The sequence below is a fragment of the Lichenostomus cassidix genome, chromosome 2 (genome assembly GCF_008360975.1).
Source record: "Lichenostomus cassidix isolate B80296 chromosome 2, HeHo_3.0, whole genome shotgun sequence".
In the NCBI taxonomy this organism is placed as follows: Eukaryota; Metazoa; Chordata; class Aves; order Passeriformes; family Meliphagidae; genus Lichenostomus; species Lichenostomus cassidix.
The window spans coordinates 4,321,425-4,341,667 of NC_139482.1; the positions used below are offsets into that span (position 1 = coordinate 4,321,425).

Sequence of the window (20,243 nt, forward strand, 5' to 3'; positions counted from 1 at the left end):
AATGCAATTTATTAATCCTAAATATGATTTTAGAGGAGGACCTACTTCAAAGATGCTGCCACTGCAGCAGTATATGCTAATAGAAAGGGATTTGTGCTCACCCAGTGTTATGGCTGCTCCATGTTCACCTGATGCTGTTGCAGTGGCACCAGGGGTGGGAAATGGAAAAGGTGAAAATTGCTTCTATGGTACAGTGACTCCTAAATAGCGTTGGTGTCCCCAGACATCTTGCTGTGCCATTAGTTTTCCTGCTCTTGGGTGGAGTGTGCTGGGCTGGGGTGACTAATGGCCTTTGCAGGGGTGGTCACTGTGAGGAGGTGCCACATGAAGTGGTGATTTAACTCTGCAGTTTGACTTGGATATTTGGCAGTGACTGTTTTGGCCTCCTGGATTTTGTACTGTGGCCATGACTTGTTTTAATTTCTTGAGCCAGCTTTAAGCATCATATTTACTGGCTTTTGTTTCCAGTGAGAAAATACATACATTTTAATTAATCCAAGCTGAAGTTAGAAAACAAGCCTCTTGATTTGAAGGGGTTAAGGGCCTGGAGTACTTTGGCTCATTTTTTCTGTGGGATTCAATCTGAGTGCTTGTTTCACTACTTCTTGCATTCCAAGCCTGTCCAGCTTGCTCTGTTGTGGTGGGATGGTTTGGTGATATGGAATGCCTGCTGGTTTCTGGCTGCTATTGCTACAGCAGTGAAACCTGCCTGAATTGTCTTGGATTGTGAACTGCATGATAGCTGGGACTTCAACCTTAGTTTTGCTTAAAATCTTCCCTGGCACTTCTTCATGGTTGATTGTGATCTGCTCCAGGAGCTTGGTGAGCCACACATGCAGCTCTGCCAGAGGGGAAGTTTGGAAAGGCTGCACAATACTGCATGGCCCAGCTTACTGGGGAAATGCTCCAGCATCCTGGGCTGCCTTGGAGTACAGATGGAAGAGGAAATTACTCTTACTCCAGTAAGAGAAATAATAACTTCAACAGGCAACCTCGTGCATGCTATTTCTTTCCCCATAACCTGGAACTGGCAGGGCCTTGTGCATCCTGGCTGTTGCAGGAAAATCTACTGTGGGTAAACATTTCCAGTAGGATTGGAGAATTTCCTGAATGCCCTGTGTTCCCTTGAATTAGTGCTGGTGTTTGGGGGATTCCTGGAAGTGGCTGTGCCTGTGCCAAGCACATTTCACACCGTGTGAGCCAGCTCCTTACCTAGGACACAGCAGACTTTGGCCTGAGCTCTCGGGCTCTATGTGCTCCTGAGGCTGGATCCCAAAGGCATCTTCTACCCAAGTATTGTCAGGGAGCTTTTTCATTCCTCCTTGTTATGGACCATGAACTTTTCTTGTGGGAGTGCAGGGCTCAGTCAGGTTTGTGTCTCTCATGGCAATTAGCTCAAAAATACCAATTATATTGGATTTGGCCAATAGGTGCTAAGGGGTGGTAGTGTAGCCACCTGCTTAATTCTGCTTTTAATCCCTTCAGGTCCTTCATGTATTTAAGAGCCTCCATCCACTGATGCTGTCTTGTCTGAAATGGCTGCAGTGTTAATTGCAGGAAGAAAATAAAATCATGCTGCTTGGAGAGAAAGTCAGCCTTTAGAGGCTATCGTGTTGTATAACTTCAGAATTTCCATATAGATCTATCTGCATTATTAAAGCAAATTAGAATTTTTCCTGTACTTGCTCTCACACTTGTGCTTCAAACTGGGATTAGGCTCCAGGATGGGCACTACTAGCAATAGGTGTACATTTGGCACCACTCGAAATACCTGTTTGAAGGCTATAGGTGCTGTCAGCTGCAGTTTGCTGTTCATCTTTAGTGGGACTGTCTTACGGACAATTTTTGTTCTGCTGTATGCTGGGGAAAAGCCTTGACATACCACTGTCCTACATTGGGTATTGGGATGAGTCTGACAAATGCTATTGCTGGAGAGGATGTGTTTAAAATTATCCTGGCCTGGAACTGGCAGTGGCCCAGCCTCCTCTTCAGAACAGCAAAGCCAGGAAGGAGATTTCCAGGGCCTGACTGGGGCTCTTTGGCCAAGCCATCACACCAGTTCTGTTCTCATGATGCACTAGGGAGGAGAGGAGAAAATAACTTTGGATTTTTTTCTGTGTGTGAAAGGATTTGGAATATTTGCCGAAGGCAGTGGAGGGAAAATCTGCTTGTTTAGGGTTGTTTTCCTCTTTTTGCTCCCAGTCCACGTGAATTCCTGGGCAGTGCAAAAGCTTAGCAGCCATACTGACGAACAGGGGTGTCACCTATGAAGTGCTTCTCTTGGCTTGGCGTAGGGAGCAGCCTGTGAAAATAAACTGGAAAACTTCAAAGTGTTTGGAGTGAAAGTAGCATTCCCCTCAAGGATGGAGAAGTGTTGCTGTTAGCCTGAAAACCAGAGCTTTTGGTTAGAAAGAGGATAGTACAAAACATTCATAGTGCATGCTGGATGTTCTTGTGTGTTTGTTCATTTAAAAAAAAAAAAACAAAACAAAAAACAAGGAGATTTTTTTTCACTGGCCAGGCTAATGTGGTTCTGCTCATTAAGCCTGGAACAAACAACATTTTTCTTCTCTCTGGATTTTCACCAGTGTGTGGGGCTAGACTGATTTCCTGAGGAAGCATGGGAACTTCTCCAGGGATGGAGAGCATTGAGATGTGGGGCTGGGGGAGAAAAAGATCGACTCACTGTCTCTTGAAGTCTCTCCCCCTAAAGGAGTAAATGAGTATCAGACCAGTGCTAGGTTCAGTTTTCACTTTTTTAGCTAACTCTGAGAACCTGGGACAAATCACTTTCCTTGCATTTTTAAGGGTACCTTCTGCAAAGTTTTTTTTTTTTCCTGTGTGTAGTACCTAAAATTTAAATCATACGTATAAGTTTTTCTTAGTGCTTGTCTAGTGAAGTTGAAACTGCTGTAATGCATGATTTGACACAAGAAGTACTAATGTAAGAAACAAAGTGTAAGAAATAATAACCTTTTAATGTATTTTTGTAGGTTGAAGGAAAGATTTAATGACTTCCACTTATTGTTGCTTTATCTTTCTGCAGGGATGTGAAAGCAGGAAATATTCTTCTTGGAGAAGACGGCTCAGTGCAAATTGCAGGTAACTTTCCTGGTAGCTTTGAGTAAACTTTAGGCATAACTGCACACCCAAATAAACAGTTTAATGATCGAGGAGAAACCTACATAAAAACGTTAGCTTCAAAAAGCCCCACAGTTCTTAAAACAAACAAAAAAACCCAACAATTAAAACACCACAAACCAAAAAGAAAAACCAACCCAGAGTTTATAATATCTTATTATCTTAAAATACTATTACTTGGAATAGTGACAATCAGCAGAAATAAATCATTTGACTGTGAAGTCCTCAGAATCAATAGATCAGATAAAGTTCTTGGCATAAGCTAGTCAGATTTTACATCAGCAAGTTTATAGGCTTGGAAATGGAGTGCACAGACCTCAACGATTTATCACTGATGTGGGAGGTGGTTTTCCAGAGGACTCTGGTGAAGGGTGGACAGATCTATTGGAAGGAAATGGGCATATCTGATGGTAAAAGTCATTTAAGGAAAGATCAGCCGGTCAAACTGCTCCTGTGGATGCTCCCTGCTCCGCTTCAGTTGAGCTGGATGGCAGACAGGGTGTTTAAATGGCTGCCCTGGCCCAGCCCAAACTAGGGTGAGCTGGAAGTCTTGGAAGTAGTCATGCAAGGAAAAACTGTTAAGACAATTGCTTTAGCTAATACAGAAGTGCCTGGAGATGTCTGCAGTCACTGCTGTCATGAGCTGCAGCAACAGAGCTGTGCTGGAAGCAGTCCTGGGTGGGGATAGACCATGGGGAAAAGGGTATTGTGTGGTGGGTTTTTCCCCCGATCCCCTTCTGCTATTTTATTTCGTACGTGTTTCTACAGACTTCACTCTTTCCAGAAATCAAGAATTATGCCCCATCCCTGAAAACATTCAGGGTTGAAGGGGGCTCTGAGCAATCTGTTCTGGTGGAAGGTGTCCCCTGCCCATGGCAGGGGATTGGACAAGATGACCATTAAAGTCCCTTCCAACCTAAACTGGTTTTGATTATTATTATTGCAGACTATTAAGTAAGCCAAGATTTTTAGAGAGTACATTTAGAACCTATGATATTTGTTTTTCTTCTCTTCCCAGTGCACTGTTTTCATATCCTGAGTACAATTTTCTCCTCCTTTCCCTCTGTACCATGTTCTTTCCATGGATCTTGTAGTGCCTTTCCAGTCCTAGTGTCACCTCTGACTGGAGGGCAGAGCTCGTGTCCAGTCCTGCCATCTTTGCAAACATCCCTGTATATATTTAACATTTCCAATCCTGTATTTAATTAGGAAGAGCCATATCTGTGTGTGTGACAAGGTCTCTTCTGTAGTGCCCTGTCCTGCTGGTGGAGGCATGGCAGTGAGTCAAGACAGTGTGCTGGAAGTTTTGGGACAAGGCAGTGACTGTTATGTCCAGGAGAAATGCCTGTAGCATTGTTTGTTCCTTTGGAATACCTACTGGCGTTCAACCTTAGAATGAAAGGTGTAGATTTTCCATCAGGAAGCAGAATATGTTGCAATGCAATTTTTTTATGGATAGGTCTCCTCTCTGCAGAGGACAATATGCCCTTTTACAGGACATAACACCTATTTCTGTTTAAAACCTGATGTTGCTTTGTTTTCAAGTCTCCCGGTGCCCTTAATGCCTGCTGTTATATTTCTAATGAAGTGTAAATAATTCAGTTGTGTGGTAGCTAATGGAAGGTAGGGAGTGGCCTCTAAAATGCTCAAAGGAGCAAACTTTATACAGTGAAATCCTACAGTTTTTTCCATAACGGGGCCAAGCCAAGATGTAACACTTTGGATTTGTAATTGCATGAAGCTTTTGATGCTCTTCTGGGAGACGCTACAAAAAGCTGTAACTCCGAGTGTTTCTGCCAGCCTAGAGAGAGCTGCTTGTGTTTCTCTTCCTCAAGGGTGTCAGGGCTTGGCTTTTTTGTATTAAGGCTCACTGGCAGTAGGTACCTCTTAATGTGTTTTTTCTGCTACGCAATTTTTAGTTAAAAAAGAGACTTAATGTTGACTGATCTTAGCTCAATACATTTCAGAGGCTTTATTTTGTCTATGATTTTACATGTTCCCCTAGACTGAACTACTGGTGGTTTATATGTGCAACATTTAAATGATGAAATCCACCTCTCTGCATATCCTGCGAAAGCAGCGTTGCAAGATGTGCAAAGTTCTCTCTTTGCAGATTCTTTCTTTGAACATGCAGAAGGACCAACCCTGCCACCTTTCATCAGCCACAGCAGGGCCACTAAACCAAGGTCAGAAGGTTCACTGCAGTGGCAGGAAGCACTTTCATTTCTGTGGAGGCAGCTGATGACTTGAAAGAAATGAAAATAAATGAATGAATAACAGAGAAGAGCCTGACCTGGTCATAACATTAGATTTTCTTTCTGTGGGAATTTCTGACACTTAAACTTCCTTGCCTCCTGACCCAGGATGAAGTAGCAGAATTTCTGGGGAATTTTTTGAGGAGGAAAAAATGTTGGAAGCAAACCAATCCCAGTAAAATGAGATTTGTTTGAGTAAGATCAAAGCACTTGCCTTTGACAATAATATTAATGCATATTATGAATAATTCTGTTGATTGTTGAGTGCTTCAATTATGAGCCGGATGACATCACTTTGTTCCCATGAAACAAACGCTCTTAAGTTTCGCTGGAAAGTTACACCACAAGATAAAAAACAAAAGATTGATCAGCTGTGGAATGTAGCCTGAGGGTTGGTGTGAATAGGGCACCTCCCTGCAAGGAGCTGCTTTGGTGTACATGAAAAATTTAAATCATGTGGCAGGGAAGAAAGACTTCCATTCTTTTATAATGACTCCTTCCCTTCTACCATTCCTCTATCCAAACTGCTTGAGAACAGTTGTTAAGAAGGTTTTATTCAATCTTTGGCCCTTGTGACCTTGTGTTCCTGTGTGTTTCCTACTGCTTGACACAATTCCTGTTTCTTGTCCCAGATGAAATGTAATTCTTAAATGTAAATGAGGAATGTACATCTCAATCTGCAAATCCTTTGAGGAAAAAAAGCAAAGGTGCATTTGAGATTGAGTGTGGAAACCTCACTGCAGGATTATACCTCCACAACGTGTCAGTGAATTTAATTACTTGAAACTTTCCCTGTATGGCATTCACAGCAGTAATTTTGCTGCAGTGTTAAGACAGTTTTAGCCAGTGAAAATTAAAGCCTCTTCTGTGAATTTTGGGCTCTGCAGTTCTGTTAAGGCTGAACAGAAAAAGCAACTTGGTGAAGTTGTGTCAGAGTTTTCTCAGGTTCTGTTTGTAACCCTGAATTGGTGGTTTTGCATATGGGGAAAGCCACTGTGGGAACACTGTGAGCTGAGGTGGGTGCAGGTAAAGCGATGCAGGAGAAATGTGTGAGCTCAGGGGCATCTGCTGGAAGTGGGAATTCTAAAAATTCCTCTAATGGCCTGCACAAATTCCCAGCTTGAAACTCCTCCCCAAGACTTATTTTTACTCATGACTCTATTTTTGACTCTCTAGCTCCTTTTGCTTTCAAAAAGTGCATCCACTGAACCAAGGAGAAAATTGCCTTTAATAGATCCAGCTGACCAGCAAGACCTAAACTGAGGCAGTTTGCTTCTATCTTAACATTTCTTTTTTCCCCCAAGGGCATTGGCTTGGGCTTGTGGCTTGGCACTGAGTTTTTGGAGCCTGTTACAATTCAAAGTGTCACTTTCTCAGTTTGAAGTGTTTTCCTGCACACTGGATTAATCTGTCTTCTGGAGAGAGCAGGACTCTTTCCCAGATACCATTGTTCTGAGTTGTGCTGACAGTGGTTGCAATGTAAATGGAGATAGCCACGTTCTTTTGTGTTTCAGCCTCTCCATGGCAATTACTTCATTTCTTTTAATCAGAGCATAAAACCTCTTTGCCCTGGCATTTATTGGCTCCCTGGAGTCTAAAAGTGCACGGATAAAAGCACTATGTCAACATAAAACTGCATCGGCACCAATATTGCTGCATAAACCAGGAGATGGCTTCTCACAGTAAGCAAAGCTTTGCATTTGTCAGTCTATTTAATTATGCAGGACCTATAAATTACTGTGAAATGAAGTGAACATCTTGATAGACTGAGAAGAGATGGGAGAGGTTGAGGGGAAGCTCTCCCAGGATGCATGAGACTTGCTCAGTATGAGCCATGCTCCAGCCCTGGCACGATGTGAATGATGAAACTGAATGCAGACTATATCTTTTTCTCCTCTGATTTTATCCACTGAGATATTAAATAATGCTGTCATCCACCCCTCTGAGACTGCATGTAATGATGCAAGTGTCTGCTAAAGGCTGAGAGGCGCACATCCCTCCACGTGTAGGTTTTTTGGTTGTGGAGACAATAACACGATATCTTTGGGTTTTAAAACCAGAGAATTCTTACTGCGCACTCCCAAGAGGTGCCTTCAGTGTCAGCCGTGGCCCGGGCAGGCCGCGTTGCCAAGCAGTTGAAGTAGATTGAGATTTCACTAAGTCGTTCAGGACTTGCTAATTGATCCTGGGCAAATTGCCTAACCCCTCTCTCTTTATCTATTTATAAAACGGGGATAGTTAAGGCCAGGCAAAACTTGTGTAACTGAATTTGTGTAACTTTCCACAAATCCATGCCAGCTTGTCACCGGTTCGCTGTGTTCCTGACTGCTCTTAATTCATTGCACTAAAATAGCGCTCTACATAAACATCGAGCTATGATGCAGGCAGTGTCATTGCCCACTTTCCCTTAGGAAATTCTAACTTTGGGAGATTAAATTGCCTGAATAAGGGGGAAGGCACAAATCTAACTTGAGAGGGGAGTGTCAGTTGCAGGGCTCGCTTGAGGAGCCTGTGTTACATCACAAACACCTTGGAGCCTCTTCTCCCTTTCAAAAAAAGGACCAGAAGTATTTTTCTCTGTGATTGATGGAGAATTTTAGGGCCTCTCCTGCAGCTGCGTGCTGGGAAATAACTTTTTCTTTGTGTCACTTGTACGATCTGCGTTTCCTGATGAGGTATTGCACTATTTGATTGTTGAAACCACTTGTGAACGTCTCTGAGGGTGGTGGGTGGCATCACCCAGCCTGGGCTTTGTAATCCTTAAGTTACTTTGTGAAGTAGGAGGACAAGTGTGCATTTACAGATCCAATACCACTGTGCATCCATCTAGACTTTAAAAGGAAAGAAGCCTTTGATTCTTGTTCTCCACTAATCTTCCTTTAATCTGGTGTCCTACCACCTGCTGCGTTCTCAGCACAAAATGGCTATTTATCACGGCCTTCCTCTTCTTGATGCCAGGTTTATTCATCTTCAGTGCTCTAAAAGCTGTAAGATTTGCAGGAAAACATTAAATACAACTGCAGATATTTTCTGATGGAGAACAACTGAACAAGAAGGAAGGTGACCGGTGAAAAAACCACTTAGTGCTGTCTTCTGAAATACTTTCTGTTTAAAGACAACTCTGAGTGGTTTTGAAGTCAAGATTGAATTATTCTGTTCTTCTGCCCCTCTTGACGGTGAAAACTGCTTTAGGGTCTGATCCAAGCCCCCCAAACTCTGTAGGAGCCCTTCTGATGTCAGCGGGCTTTGGTCCTCCTCTTAGGGCACATACTTCCTTTCTTTCCCTTCTGTGTACCTATGTGCACTAGCAGGTACTTGGGCTTTTTAGGATTAAGGTTAATGTTACAATATGAGATGGCCAAGGAGACATGATTTTTAACAACTGACTTCTAGATTCGGATAAAACAATCCATAATATGGTAGAAATGTATCTTCCTGAGAGACACACCTGCAGTGGTACCTGTTGTGATGTGGTCCTGCCACAGCATTCTCGTGTTGGTGAGTTGTGTGTATTGGCTCTTTCTTCTCAGCTTCTGCATTTTCTGAGTGGCCAGAATAGGTTTTAAGTTTTGATACCTTAATATCAGGAACTGTTGCCTCATGCCATACTTTTTCAAACACTACTCTGCAACTTCATTGCCACTGTAGAGTTGTCCTGTAGGGTATGTGGTTTGCAAAACATGATTCTTCTGAAAAAGACAAAGTTTGCCATATTTTTTGGAGGGCATGCATCAGCAGAATTGACATTCTCATCCCGGTTTGGTTTTGCTGTGATATCAGAGTCTGGAGATACACATCTTTATGGGTTTTTTTCCCAGAATCTTTAGTTTATATGGCTGAAACAGCTCCAGTAGATGAATCTTTTCTACATTGCTTCAGAAAGAAGGTAAAAAAAAAAAAAAAGATCCTACCACTTGCACCCAGACATCCTGGAGACTGTTATTTGCTATCAGACTGCTGGAAGTCTGCAATTTTTGGGCTCCTTCAGGATATCTGACAGTCGGTGGATCCCCAGCAGTGGTGGTTGCAGGCATTACAAGCCAGGTCCAAACGTTTCCAATTCGCTCCTGTCTCTGGTGATTCAGTCCTTTCCAGTTATCACCACAGTGAGCCAATATAGACTACGAGCTGCCAAGGAAGAGTACAAATGTATAAACACTTGGGAGCTATCCTGAATTTCATGGATTTTCCCATTTTCTAGAGTTAAATCCATTTGCAGTAACCTAGTTCTGTTTTAACCTTTCTGAGGGCAGAGAGACTGAGGCACAGATGGTACCAACTGCTCAGAATTAGGAATTGAACCTGAACTTGTGGTTGGGGTTGTGTTTTATTGCTTTGCAGATATTTCCTGAGAGCAGGCGCATTCTTATCTGAATAGCTGGGGCTTGGATAAAGTTAGTAAGATGACATTTGAGAAGATGGTCTCTAAGTCATTCCTTACAGCAGAGTAGCACAGGCTGTTTGAGCCTGTTTTAGCCCACTGGAAATGAGGGAAATTAATTGGGAAAACATTAAATAAATCAACCATGTAATGAAATAAACTTTAATTCCATTTAAGCTTTCCTCAGATGGCAGATGTAGGGGCCTGATTTCCATCTGGAATTTATAAACTCATGTTTGATGTGAGATGTGGTGAGCACTGTGTAAAGGACTTGTGTTTTTACTGCTGGAATGCTTTTGCTTTGAATGGCATTTCCTTTCCCCTCAAAATGACTGCATGGAAACTTGAGGTAAGATAATATGTGCAAGTTCAAATACAGCACATCACAATAATATGCTGATGGCACTTGGACAAGTTTCTGTTCTTATTATCTTATTTAAAAGAACTGCTAATTGCTCTTGTGTTTAGAACAATAGATCTTGCAAGACTTCCTGTAATGAGCAGTAAAAGGCAACTTTACTCTGCGACTTTTAGGAAGCTCCTTCAGTTTCTGAGAAAAACTGGGACGGTGCATATTCACATGGAAGATCTCTAAGCAAAAATCACTGCTGCAAAAAGTGGATTTCCAGAAAAATACAGGTTGCAGTGCTGATGGGGGCAGTGATCCATCTAGGTATTCTAAAACTTGAAGGTTAGCAGGAAGCCAAGATGCCTTTTGGAACAGGAAAAGAACAGGACAGCACATCTGGAAGAGCTGAATCCTAGTGCTAGGCTTGTGTTAGTGCTGGTTTTAGCTCTAGATTTCTGTGCAGCTTTCTTTAATGTCACCTTTCAATTATCCAGGTCTAGTACTTCAGTGAGCACTAAGTTCCTGTCCTGGAAATCTCTAACTGAAGTGGGCTGGAAGCTTTCAGCATCTTCCGAGTGAGAACTTCAGTGGTGTTTCTCAAATATCAAAATACTAATGACAAGTGATTCATTGCACTGCTGGTGTGATGCAGAGGGAAACTTAGGGACAGTATGGATGCCATGACTTGCAAATTGTAAGGAGGGATCTTTTGTTGCAGTTGATTCTTCACTATAAAATCCTTAAGCTATGCAGTAACTCTGGTTCCTCTGGCCAGAGAGGCAAAGGCTTTTACATTTTGCATTGTCATCAGAGTTTCAAGAATTTTCAAAGCAGTTATGATCAATAATGTTCTGGTTTTATGTTAAATAGCCCAGGAATTTCAGAGATTTGCCCTCCAAGCCTGTCATCAATCTGAAAAATGGCATTCGAGATCTTGATTGCTTGTACTATGTTTAAAGAAAAAACCAACTGTGTGTGATAAAGTTGAGTTATGGGAAATTGAGTTATATGTTGAGTTATAGGCCCATTGCAGGCCTATAATTCAGCAATACATAAGTAGTGTAGTTTGGAGCAGATTCGGAAGAAATACTTACACAGTTCAGTGTTAGCAGTTTCCATGTCACTTGGGGTTTTTGTTTTTTTTTTTCCTCCAAGCAAAGTGCCATCCTCTCTTGAATGACTTACTTGCCAGATCTTTTGTAATGCTCTTCTCTGAACAAACATGCTTTATCCCATTGCTGTCCCTGTATGCTGCTGCTGGTGACAGATTCTGTTTTCCATGTCATTCTTAATTGCATAAAGCATCAGGGTTTGCTTTGTTTGACAGCATAGTTTTCACTTAAAAGAATGATTTATTCCAAGAAATAAAATTACCAGCAAATGTAAAGGGCATCCTTGAGCATCCTTCAATTTGTAGAAAATGTTTCAGGTGGGGGAGATGCTGTGCAGGGTGTGAATACCTGTTTGTGAAGCTTCCTTGGGATGCTCAGGCTGGTTTGTGGCATGTGCAGTATCATCAGGAGCTGGTCTGAGGTCCTGTTAAAGCACTGAGCATTTGGGCCATGGATAATTATCAAATAAAGCATATTCTGGTAATAAAACATCCAGAATAAGGGGCTGATACCTCAGTTAGGACAGTTAAATGTTACCCAGTGACTTTTTCTGCACCCATCTTGATCGCTGCAGATGTTACAGGATGCTGCATGAGGGTCAGTACAGTTGTGTGTGTATGCAAATGTGAATAAAGCTGTGGCTGGCAGGGGCAGGTTTGTACAGCAGCAGGGCTGCTGGGGGAGTGTGGGCAGGCTCTAATGTGACCAGTGGGCTGTAATGGAGAGTGGAATTTTCCTCTCTGCCGGCCAGGACTGAAAGCTCTGCTGTCCCCAGGAATTGAGTGGTGAACTGCTGAATGGCAGTTCATGTACCAGCACTCTTAGCTAACTGTTGATCATTTCTCCTTTATTAGGAAACTCCTCATGCGTGACTGCATGGTCTGGTACTTAATAGGTGGCTGGGAATATGAGGGGAAAGAAGGGACAGCCCTTCAGTTTGCTCAGGATGTGTTCTTAATTATGCTTTTGTTTTCTTTTCAGACTTCGGTGTTAGCGCATTTCTGGCTACTGGTGGTGACATTACCAGGAATAAAGTCAGGAAAACTTTCGTGGGCACACCTTGCTGGATGGCACCAGAAGTTATGGAACAGGTGAATTGTTTTTCCCAGTGTCTTCTGAGCTGATCTGCGCCTGGAATTCCCTGTTATCAGCAATGACCATATTTATTTCAAACTAAGATGATAATTTGACATCCTGAAGGATTTTCTTAAAACCACAGGATTTTGTTTGACTTCCTATTGCAGCCAGACTCGTACTGGGGAATAGTAAGTGTTCAGTAGATTTTTGCCCCATTGCATCTCTTCAGGTTCTTGCCTAAGGTGAGGATGAGGCAGCTCAGCTGTTGCATAAAGAAGATTAACCTGCCCCTCCCTTTTGCATAAATGTGAGGTAGAATATAAATAGTCTCACACGTGGTAAATATGCACATACACAGCTCAGTAACGTGTTCTTCTGCAGCTGCAAACATGAGAATTTGGGGTAATTAATTGTGGCACGTCAGAGTGAGGAGTTAATTCAGTAAAATAACATGTGTTTGATTTTATTCAGGTTTTTAACTCCTCTTGGCCTGTGAGTATCCAGGCTCTAAATGCTGAGAAATGCTTGCATTTCTGACTTCTTCCTCTGCTCTTTTGGCTCACTAAAAGACGTCATACTTCTTCCCCTTGGGTGGAGAAATGCCACTTTTTGTCCTCTACTGCTTCTAGACTAAACTACAGAAGCTTTGTCTGTGTGACTTCTGATGAAGGACAGCTGGGAACTTTGTTTAAAGTAAAATTGCTGCCCATTTCCGAGCAAGATCCACAGAGAAAATTACACCACAGTCTTACCAAGGTGTTTGCAGTAGCTGTCTATGGCATTGCTGTTCAGTGTCATTAACACTGAAAATTATCCCTCATTCCCTTAAAATCAGTTTGACAGAAGGCTGGGTTTCTGACAGGTGTGCTAAGCAGAGAAATAACTGGCTATAAATGGGTTTCCATTTTTCTTTCAAAATTTTTTTAAACAAAAGTATTTAAGGAAACGCTGTTTTGTCACAGTAAATCCACCTTAATACGTTTCTCTTTGCTATTATTCACAGTAAAATAAGTGGTAAAAAGCTTGGAAGGAACTTGAATAAGACCCCCATGTATATCTGTATCTAAAATTAAATGCAGCTAAACACGAGTGCAATAAAGTGCATTGTAATGCACTTTTTCCAATATCTAAAACTTCCTGAGGAATGGAGATCATTTTGGAGTAGCTTAAATATATTTTTGATGAAAGGTTTGTTCAATGTTTGGCCTTTTCAGTGGCTCCCCATGGTGGCACTGAGGGACTGGTGCATTTCAGCACTGCTGCAGCCTCCTCAGAGTGCAGATATAACACTGCAAAATAAAGCCACACTTCCCAAGTCAGGACTGTCTTTGCAGCCTTGATTCGGAACTGCTTCACTGCAGGATATCCATATTCTTATAGATTCTTTTATTTAACACTAATTTTAAATAAATAGTGTATTTTGTATTTCCAAAGCCAGATCAGAGCTGTCCCTTGCTTTTCTGTCCTGTGTGTCATGCCCAGGGCACAGCAGCATGGCCAGGACCTAATGGTGCTGCTCCAGGCTTTTTGCAGCTGCAGGACAAAAGGGAAAAAAAAAATCTCAAGGAGGGAGCTAAAAAGGGGAAATACAGGTTTCAGTGACAAGGTGGGGGGAAATCCCCCACAAATGTGTTTCCAAAGGAGGTAAATTTTCTAGGGAGTGCACTACCTCTGCCAAGACTGTGCACATCTAACCAGTTGCAAATATCATCGTAAAGCAGTATTTGGGATGCTGATGATGCTGATGTGAAATCCTTCAATGTCCATTAGATCATCTTGCTGCCTTCCAGCAGGTGTCACTCTGAGCCACTGGATCAGCCAGGAAGAGGGACAGAGGCTGCTCTAGGTTGGCCTTCCACATGTAGATAGTATCGATCCAATTCCATCTGGTTTGCTTCAGCACCATTAAATTCCTTTAGAATGTTAATATTTGATTGCTCAACATTGTCTTTTAATGTATGGTCACTTGACAGATTTATGGCAAAAAAAGTGAATGAGAAAAATAAATGTTGTTGATATAAACTAACTGCAGGGTGGTGACTAATGTATTGAGCAGATGTCAAGATGAACTGATGCAGACAGTTTATAGCTTTATAGCTTTCATTTGAAAGCAGGATTATGTGAAATAATAAAAAAAAAATGCCCCACACTAAAGAGTTAAAATCTTGTCAGGAAGTTGAAGTTGTGCACTGTATTGGTGTGCTGCAAGAATAACTGAAAGATGGAGCTAAGAAATGCCGAAAAAATTATTCTCAAAACCTAAAAACAGTGTGAGAGGACAAAAAACAACCCTTAAAATGTATTTCTTCTTACCTTGTGCTCTTTTAAATTATGCTAGATATCTGTGCTTGTTTGTTTAACTGACTTGAAATCTGTTCAAAATCATAGCATCCATAAACTGAGGCACTTCAAGAAACATTTCGGACTTTTAGGGCTCATGAAAATTATGCTTAAAGGGTGGAAGAAATCAGTGCAAGATATAAATTCCTGTCTCCATAACAAGTTTCAGTTCAACTCTAGTATTACATGACAAATAGTGCAGGAGGGGTTTTTGTTAGTTTGCCAAAATTCAAGATCATCTTAAAGGTAGTTTGGGGAATGCTTTTTGGCTTCATCACAAGGAGTGTCTTTCTAAATCTTGTTAGGTTAGCTGAGCACAATACCCCTGTTAGCTCTGCTCTGATTCAATTTTCATTTTTCCATAGTGTAGCGAGAAGAAATACAAACCATCCTAAGCAACCAAAATGCTTTGATTTTCGGAGCTGCTCTTGAAGTTAGTACATAATGTCTCTCCCCTGCAGCGGAGAAAGCAAGTGCCAAAATATTACCTAATGATAATGAGGAAGTAACCGCTTTGGCATATGAAATATTTTTTCCTGTGCAGGAGGGGAAGTAAATGCTATAAATTTTCCTGAACGAGCCTGTGTTTAATGTCAAGTGCAGAAGCTACTGTTAATTAGTGGAGGGAAGCATTAGTCTTCAGGCAGGAATGAGGGGCTTTTACTGGGCTGCTGTATCGGGAAGTTCAGGATATGCAGCATGTTTGCAGTCAGATTGATTAAGTGGTTGACTAAAAGTGTAGTGAGGCAGGTGTCCCAAGGGGTAGCACTCCATCTATTAACTATGAGAGCTTTATTACACTGTGTAATGACTCTCTGTGTCAGAGCCTGGGTTAGCCCAGTGCCCCTTTATGTTCTGCACTGGAGTTTATGGCATAGCAGTCCTAGTTGTACAGTGAATAACCACGATTTTCATCAGACTGTGACTTCTAAAACATCTCCTTGAAGGTGTAAAGACCTGGGGAGAGAGAAGGGAGAAAGTGTTTTTTCCATCTCTGTAGTGCTGGTCTTCCCAAACACGAGGGGAAAGGCTGTGTGAAAGGAATGGTACTGCAGGACAGCAAGAGGCACATGATAACATCCTCTAATATTTTTCAGGTCAGAGGATATGATTTCAAGGCAGACATCTGGAGCTTTGGGATCACTGCTATTGAACTGGCTACGGGAGCAGCTCCTTACCATAAATACCCACCGATGAAGGTGAGTGGGTCTCCAGATACTTGTGCAAGATAAGGGATCAGTGTGTTCTGTGGATGTTTCCAAGAATTTGGCTAGCATGTTGCACAGAAGAGTTTGTCCTCTCAACTTAGCACAGTGCATAGAAGAGTTTGTCCTTTCAACTTGCACTTGTGGATCATGATGTTCTTGGATGTATCTTGAGTCACCTTTTAAAAATACACCACTTAATCACCATTATCTGAAACTGCAGTTTTTATTTAGATCCTGAGTCTCACCGTTCTTAAGGAAAGTGCTGTATGTTTAAACTTCTGAAGTCAGCAGATGTTTTTGGAGTTATAAATAATGATTCAGAATGCCTTATGGGCATCCAGTGACACTGGGATGGCGAGCCGTTCTTTCTCCTGCACTGATAATCCATCTTGATACCTCTCAGAGATTCTCTTGATACCTCTCGTGTTACTAGTTATCTGAAAGAATGTTTAATTTTGTTTAACACTGACACAGTCCTGTCAATCACTGCTCCAGTTGAAAATACCACATCAGTCTGAAACTGTGTGATATTGGCAACAATAGTAATTTAATAAGGTTGAAGTGAAAGAAATGTTCTTGTTTAAACTTTGACACTTCAAAATTCCTTTTCAAATGTCTTGAACCTTAGATCACCTTACAGTTTGGCTAACTGTCCCTGTTTCCTGACTCTTGAACCAGAAGCTGCTCCTAACATGCTGCTCTTTCAGGGGGAGGGCACATCGTAAAGTTAAGAGTTTATACCCATCAGCTGAGGTCTGAAACATCCTGTCCTTCTACTGAGCTTTGACATCTTTTTCCTTATTTCCTTTGTGATATCTGATGAGGCCTTGTCTCAATCACAAAGCTTTAAACCCCTTTGCCCTATCCTCTTGAAGGCCACTTTGGTTCTACACGAGGCTGTGGAGAGCCTGTTCTGCCCCCATGGCTGCTGATTAGAGCAGGGATATGAAGTCTGTGGTGTCAAGTCCCTCAGTTTTTGGCATTGGGAGAGTGATGTTTTACTATGGCCACGAGGACAAATTTAGGTTAGATGTGAGTAAGGAATACTTTACTGTGAGGGTGGTAAGGCACTGGAACATGGTACACAGAGAAGTTGTGGATGCCCCATCTCTGGAGGTGTTCAAGGCCAGGTTGGATGGGAATTGGAGGAACCTGGACTAGTGGAAGGTATCCCTGCCTGTGGCAGAGGGATTGGAATTAAATGGGCTTTAAAGTCCCTTCCAACCCAAACCATTCAATAATCCCTGGGGGCAGACTTTTGTTGTCTGAGTTTTCACTGCTGGAGTGCTGTGGGAGTTGGGTGTCACCTCTTCAGGACCTGGGTTCATCCTCTCCCATCCCACAGTTACTGTAGCATTTGGGAATCCAGCAACTCCTAACTCAGAACAGACGCATCCATGTATCCCTTTAAATGCTAAGACTTTGCACAGGTTTAACTCTTCTGGAACAGAATTCATTTTAAGACTTGTCATCGACGTGCAGGGACTGTTGAGAGGCTGAGTAGTTGAGAAATGCCATTAAATTTCCTCCAATATCAGTGGCTGTGGCAGAGCAAAGAGCTGTTCAGGGGAATGTGTTGCTGATGTAGGTGCTGCTGGTTTCATTGATATTTCCATCTGGGCTGTGATTATTGGTAGCATTTTGCAGCAGCTTCTGCAAGTTGTACTTCTGTTTATTGTAGTTTGAATGCATGGGATGAAGCTTTGAATACCAACATCACCTATTCAGTATCAACAGCACCTGCTTAGTGCTGTCATATGCTAGATAGAATTGAGTCCCCAGTTCTATAAGGTTTGGGTTCTCGTCATGCAGCCTGCAAGAAGACTTCTCTATTTTATTTATTGAATGTAATTGTATTGCACTGCAGATTATTTTTGTTATGCAGCAAAATTATTCATGCATTAAGTGACCCTTCAAGGAGTGGGGAAGAAAGCAGGGAGTTCTGTCATGGGCTGTATAATTTCAGCTAGATTGATGGGCTTTTGCTGCCCTAAGCAATATAGCTGTTGAAAGCTATTTAAATGTGCTATGTGCTGTTTCCTTTTCTAAAAATAGATATTCATCTGTATGTAGGTGACAAGTGGAAATGGAAATGAGTAATTTTCTTCCTTTCCTTCAGAATATTTAAGTGATGTGAGGGAAATAATCAGTTTGGCTTGATGGGTGCTTATGTGAGGAATGTCTTCACCTGCTGTCACATTGGTACATGGAAGTGAACTTTTGTATTTTTTTTATGTTGCCCTTCTGTCTTTAATTTAATTTCTAGATAAGAAATACCTTAGGGAGGTATACTGAATCAAAAGCCTTGCACAACTGCTCATCTCACATGAGCAAAGCTGGTAGAAGTTCTGCTCTGCTTGCACTTTTAATCCCACAAAACAGACCTGAAAGCACATTCCAGCCTTGTGTTTGGCCCACAGACTGCACTGTGGGCCAGGAAAGGGGATGGAAAGCAATAACTTAAATTGTGGGTGTTGTCAACAAGTCCTCCTTGTTGACTCAGATGCTTGATGAAAGAGCTTGTCTAAAATACATTTTCCCCAAGATCTGTCTCTAACAAAGGCCAAGGAAAATCTCATTGCCAATAGACATAATTATTTCAGGTTTTAATGCTGACGCTACAAAATGATCCTCCATCTTTGGAAACTGGTGTGCAAGATAAGGAGATGCTGAAGAAATATGGGAAGTCATTTAGGAAGATGATTTCATCATGCCTACAAAAAGACCCTGAAAAGAGGTAAGAACAGTTAACACCAAAATAAATTAAAACAAAGAAGCAAACACAAATAAAAACCAAACTCACAAACCTCATTGTATTCCCTGCTTTTTGAAGTTGGTATACTCTCTGCCCCTCCAACCTTTCAGTCACAAGGAACACAGCAATCTTGCTGTGTGGCAGCAAATTCTCTTGGCTGTCCTTATTTTTATGGATAAACGTCTGGCACTGTGCCTGGCCAGGGCACACATCTTCCATTTGGGTTAATGAGAGTGCATCTCAGTCCACTGCCTGGGTAGGCCATTCTGCCCTGGCCACCTCCAGCAGGTGACTTCAGTTCATGTTTTGTTCCCAGTCAAAACTGCTCAGTGTTTACAAATCAGAAATTACAGGTTGGGCAATACATGTTTACTTGCAAAACGACATAAGTAAACTTTTTAAAATTTGCCAGTGCAGAGAAGTCTTTCAGTGTCATTTTGACTTGTTTAATTATATGTAATATTTGGTTTGGAGGGCAAATCAAGAAAAACAGTGGCAAATTTTACCAACATGTTTTCATCAATACAGATTGCTTAAGTGACCTGATGACACTTCCACCCTTCTTTGAATGGTATCTTGACTACTCAGTGATGTAGGAAACAGTACCAAGGGGGTGGTGTGTGTGCTGTGCCATTTTTTCGTGCCTCTTAGGTTGTTTTTTTTTCCTCCTCAGTAAGCAAACTTAATTCTGGGAAGCAAAAAGTGCTTTCATAAAATAATAATAATAATATGTCAGATCCAGGAACACAGGCTTCTCACGCACTGTGCAATGAGTCTCTCTCTTCTAACAAGCATTGCACTTGAAATGCTTAATGAATCCAGTTGGAGTGCTTGATACAAGTTGATAGCTGGTTTTTTTTCCCCCAGCATGACATTTTTCCCCTTTCTAAAGCATATCCTATCCTTGCAGGTTAGGATGTGTGCTTATCAGATTATACATAATCACTGAACTGTGGCACATCCCTCCCTCTCCTCAAGCACCACTGACAGCCACTGGCATTGTCCTGACTGTGGGAGCAGGAGGCTGGCATATTTCATGGGAAGAGAATTGAGTGCAATTGCTTTTTGGTTATTTTAAGGGCTCCCTTGCTATAAGGTGGATGCCTTTAGCTGGAGTAGTCAGTGGTGAAATAAACCCTGTGATGAATTGCCTTTGCAAGTCACTGATTCAACTCTGTTACTTAAACACCATTTGCAGTGTGGCAAATGCTGTTAGCTGCTACTTCCTCATTTAGGCTTGAGTCTTTAGGAAACTCCTCCTAAACCGACCAAGGGATGTCTCTTACTTTCCAGTATTTATTCTGAAGTCTGACTTGAACGGGAAAATAGTTTATACTTATTAATCTCTATTAGACCACGATTGATCATCCCACCTGTGTTTACTAGAACTGATCACACACATCAAGTATCTCTGAAATAACTGTTACTTGCACAGGGTAAGTCCTGCACTGCAGTGATGATTCTGTGATTTCAATTTTGAACAAATTGGTTCTGTGACCCTGTCGTTATCTAAGAGTCCCAAGTTCAGCATCAAAATGGGAGCAAATTCTCCCCACCAGTCCCAAGTTATTCATTGCTTTTGAACAGAACAGGCCTTGTTCAGAATGCACTGAGTAATTTAAATG

At 41.8% G+C, this 20,243-nt stretch overlaps 1 protein-coding gene across 3 annotated transcripts in view; it reads left to right on the top strand.

Annotated features, from left to right (window-relative positions):
- The window catches only part of OXSR1 (oxidative stress responsive kinase 1), an 88,910-nt gene that overhangs the window by 51,162 nt on the left and 17,505 nt on the right, over positions 1-20,243 (top strand). For all 3 annotated transcript variants that reach the window (XR_014849654.1, XM_085050182.1, XM_085050183.1), the window contains exons 5-8: positions 3,047-3,102; positions 12,220-12,329; positions 15,753-15,854; positions 18,467-18,600. Coding sequence is in view for 2 of the 3 variants with exons in the window: in XM_085050182.1 (XP_084906308.1) it covers positions 3,047-3,102; positions 12,220-12,329; positions 15,753-15,854; positions 18,467-18,600 (402 nt within the window). In the remaining variant the exon portion in view is untranslated. The remainder of the gene's footprint in view (positions 1-3,046; positions 3,103-12,219; positions 12,330-15,752; positions 15,855-18,466; positions 18,601-20,243) is intronic.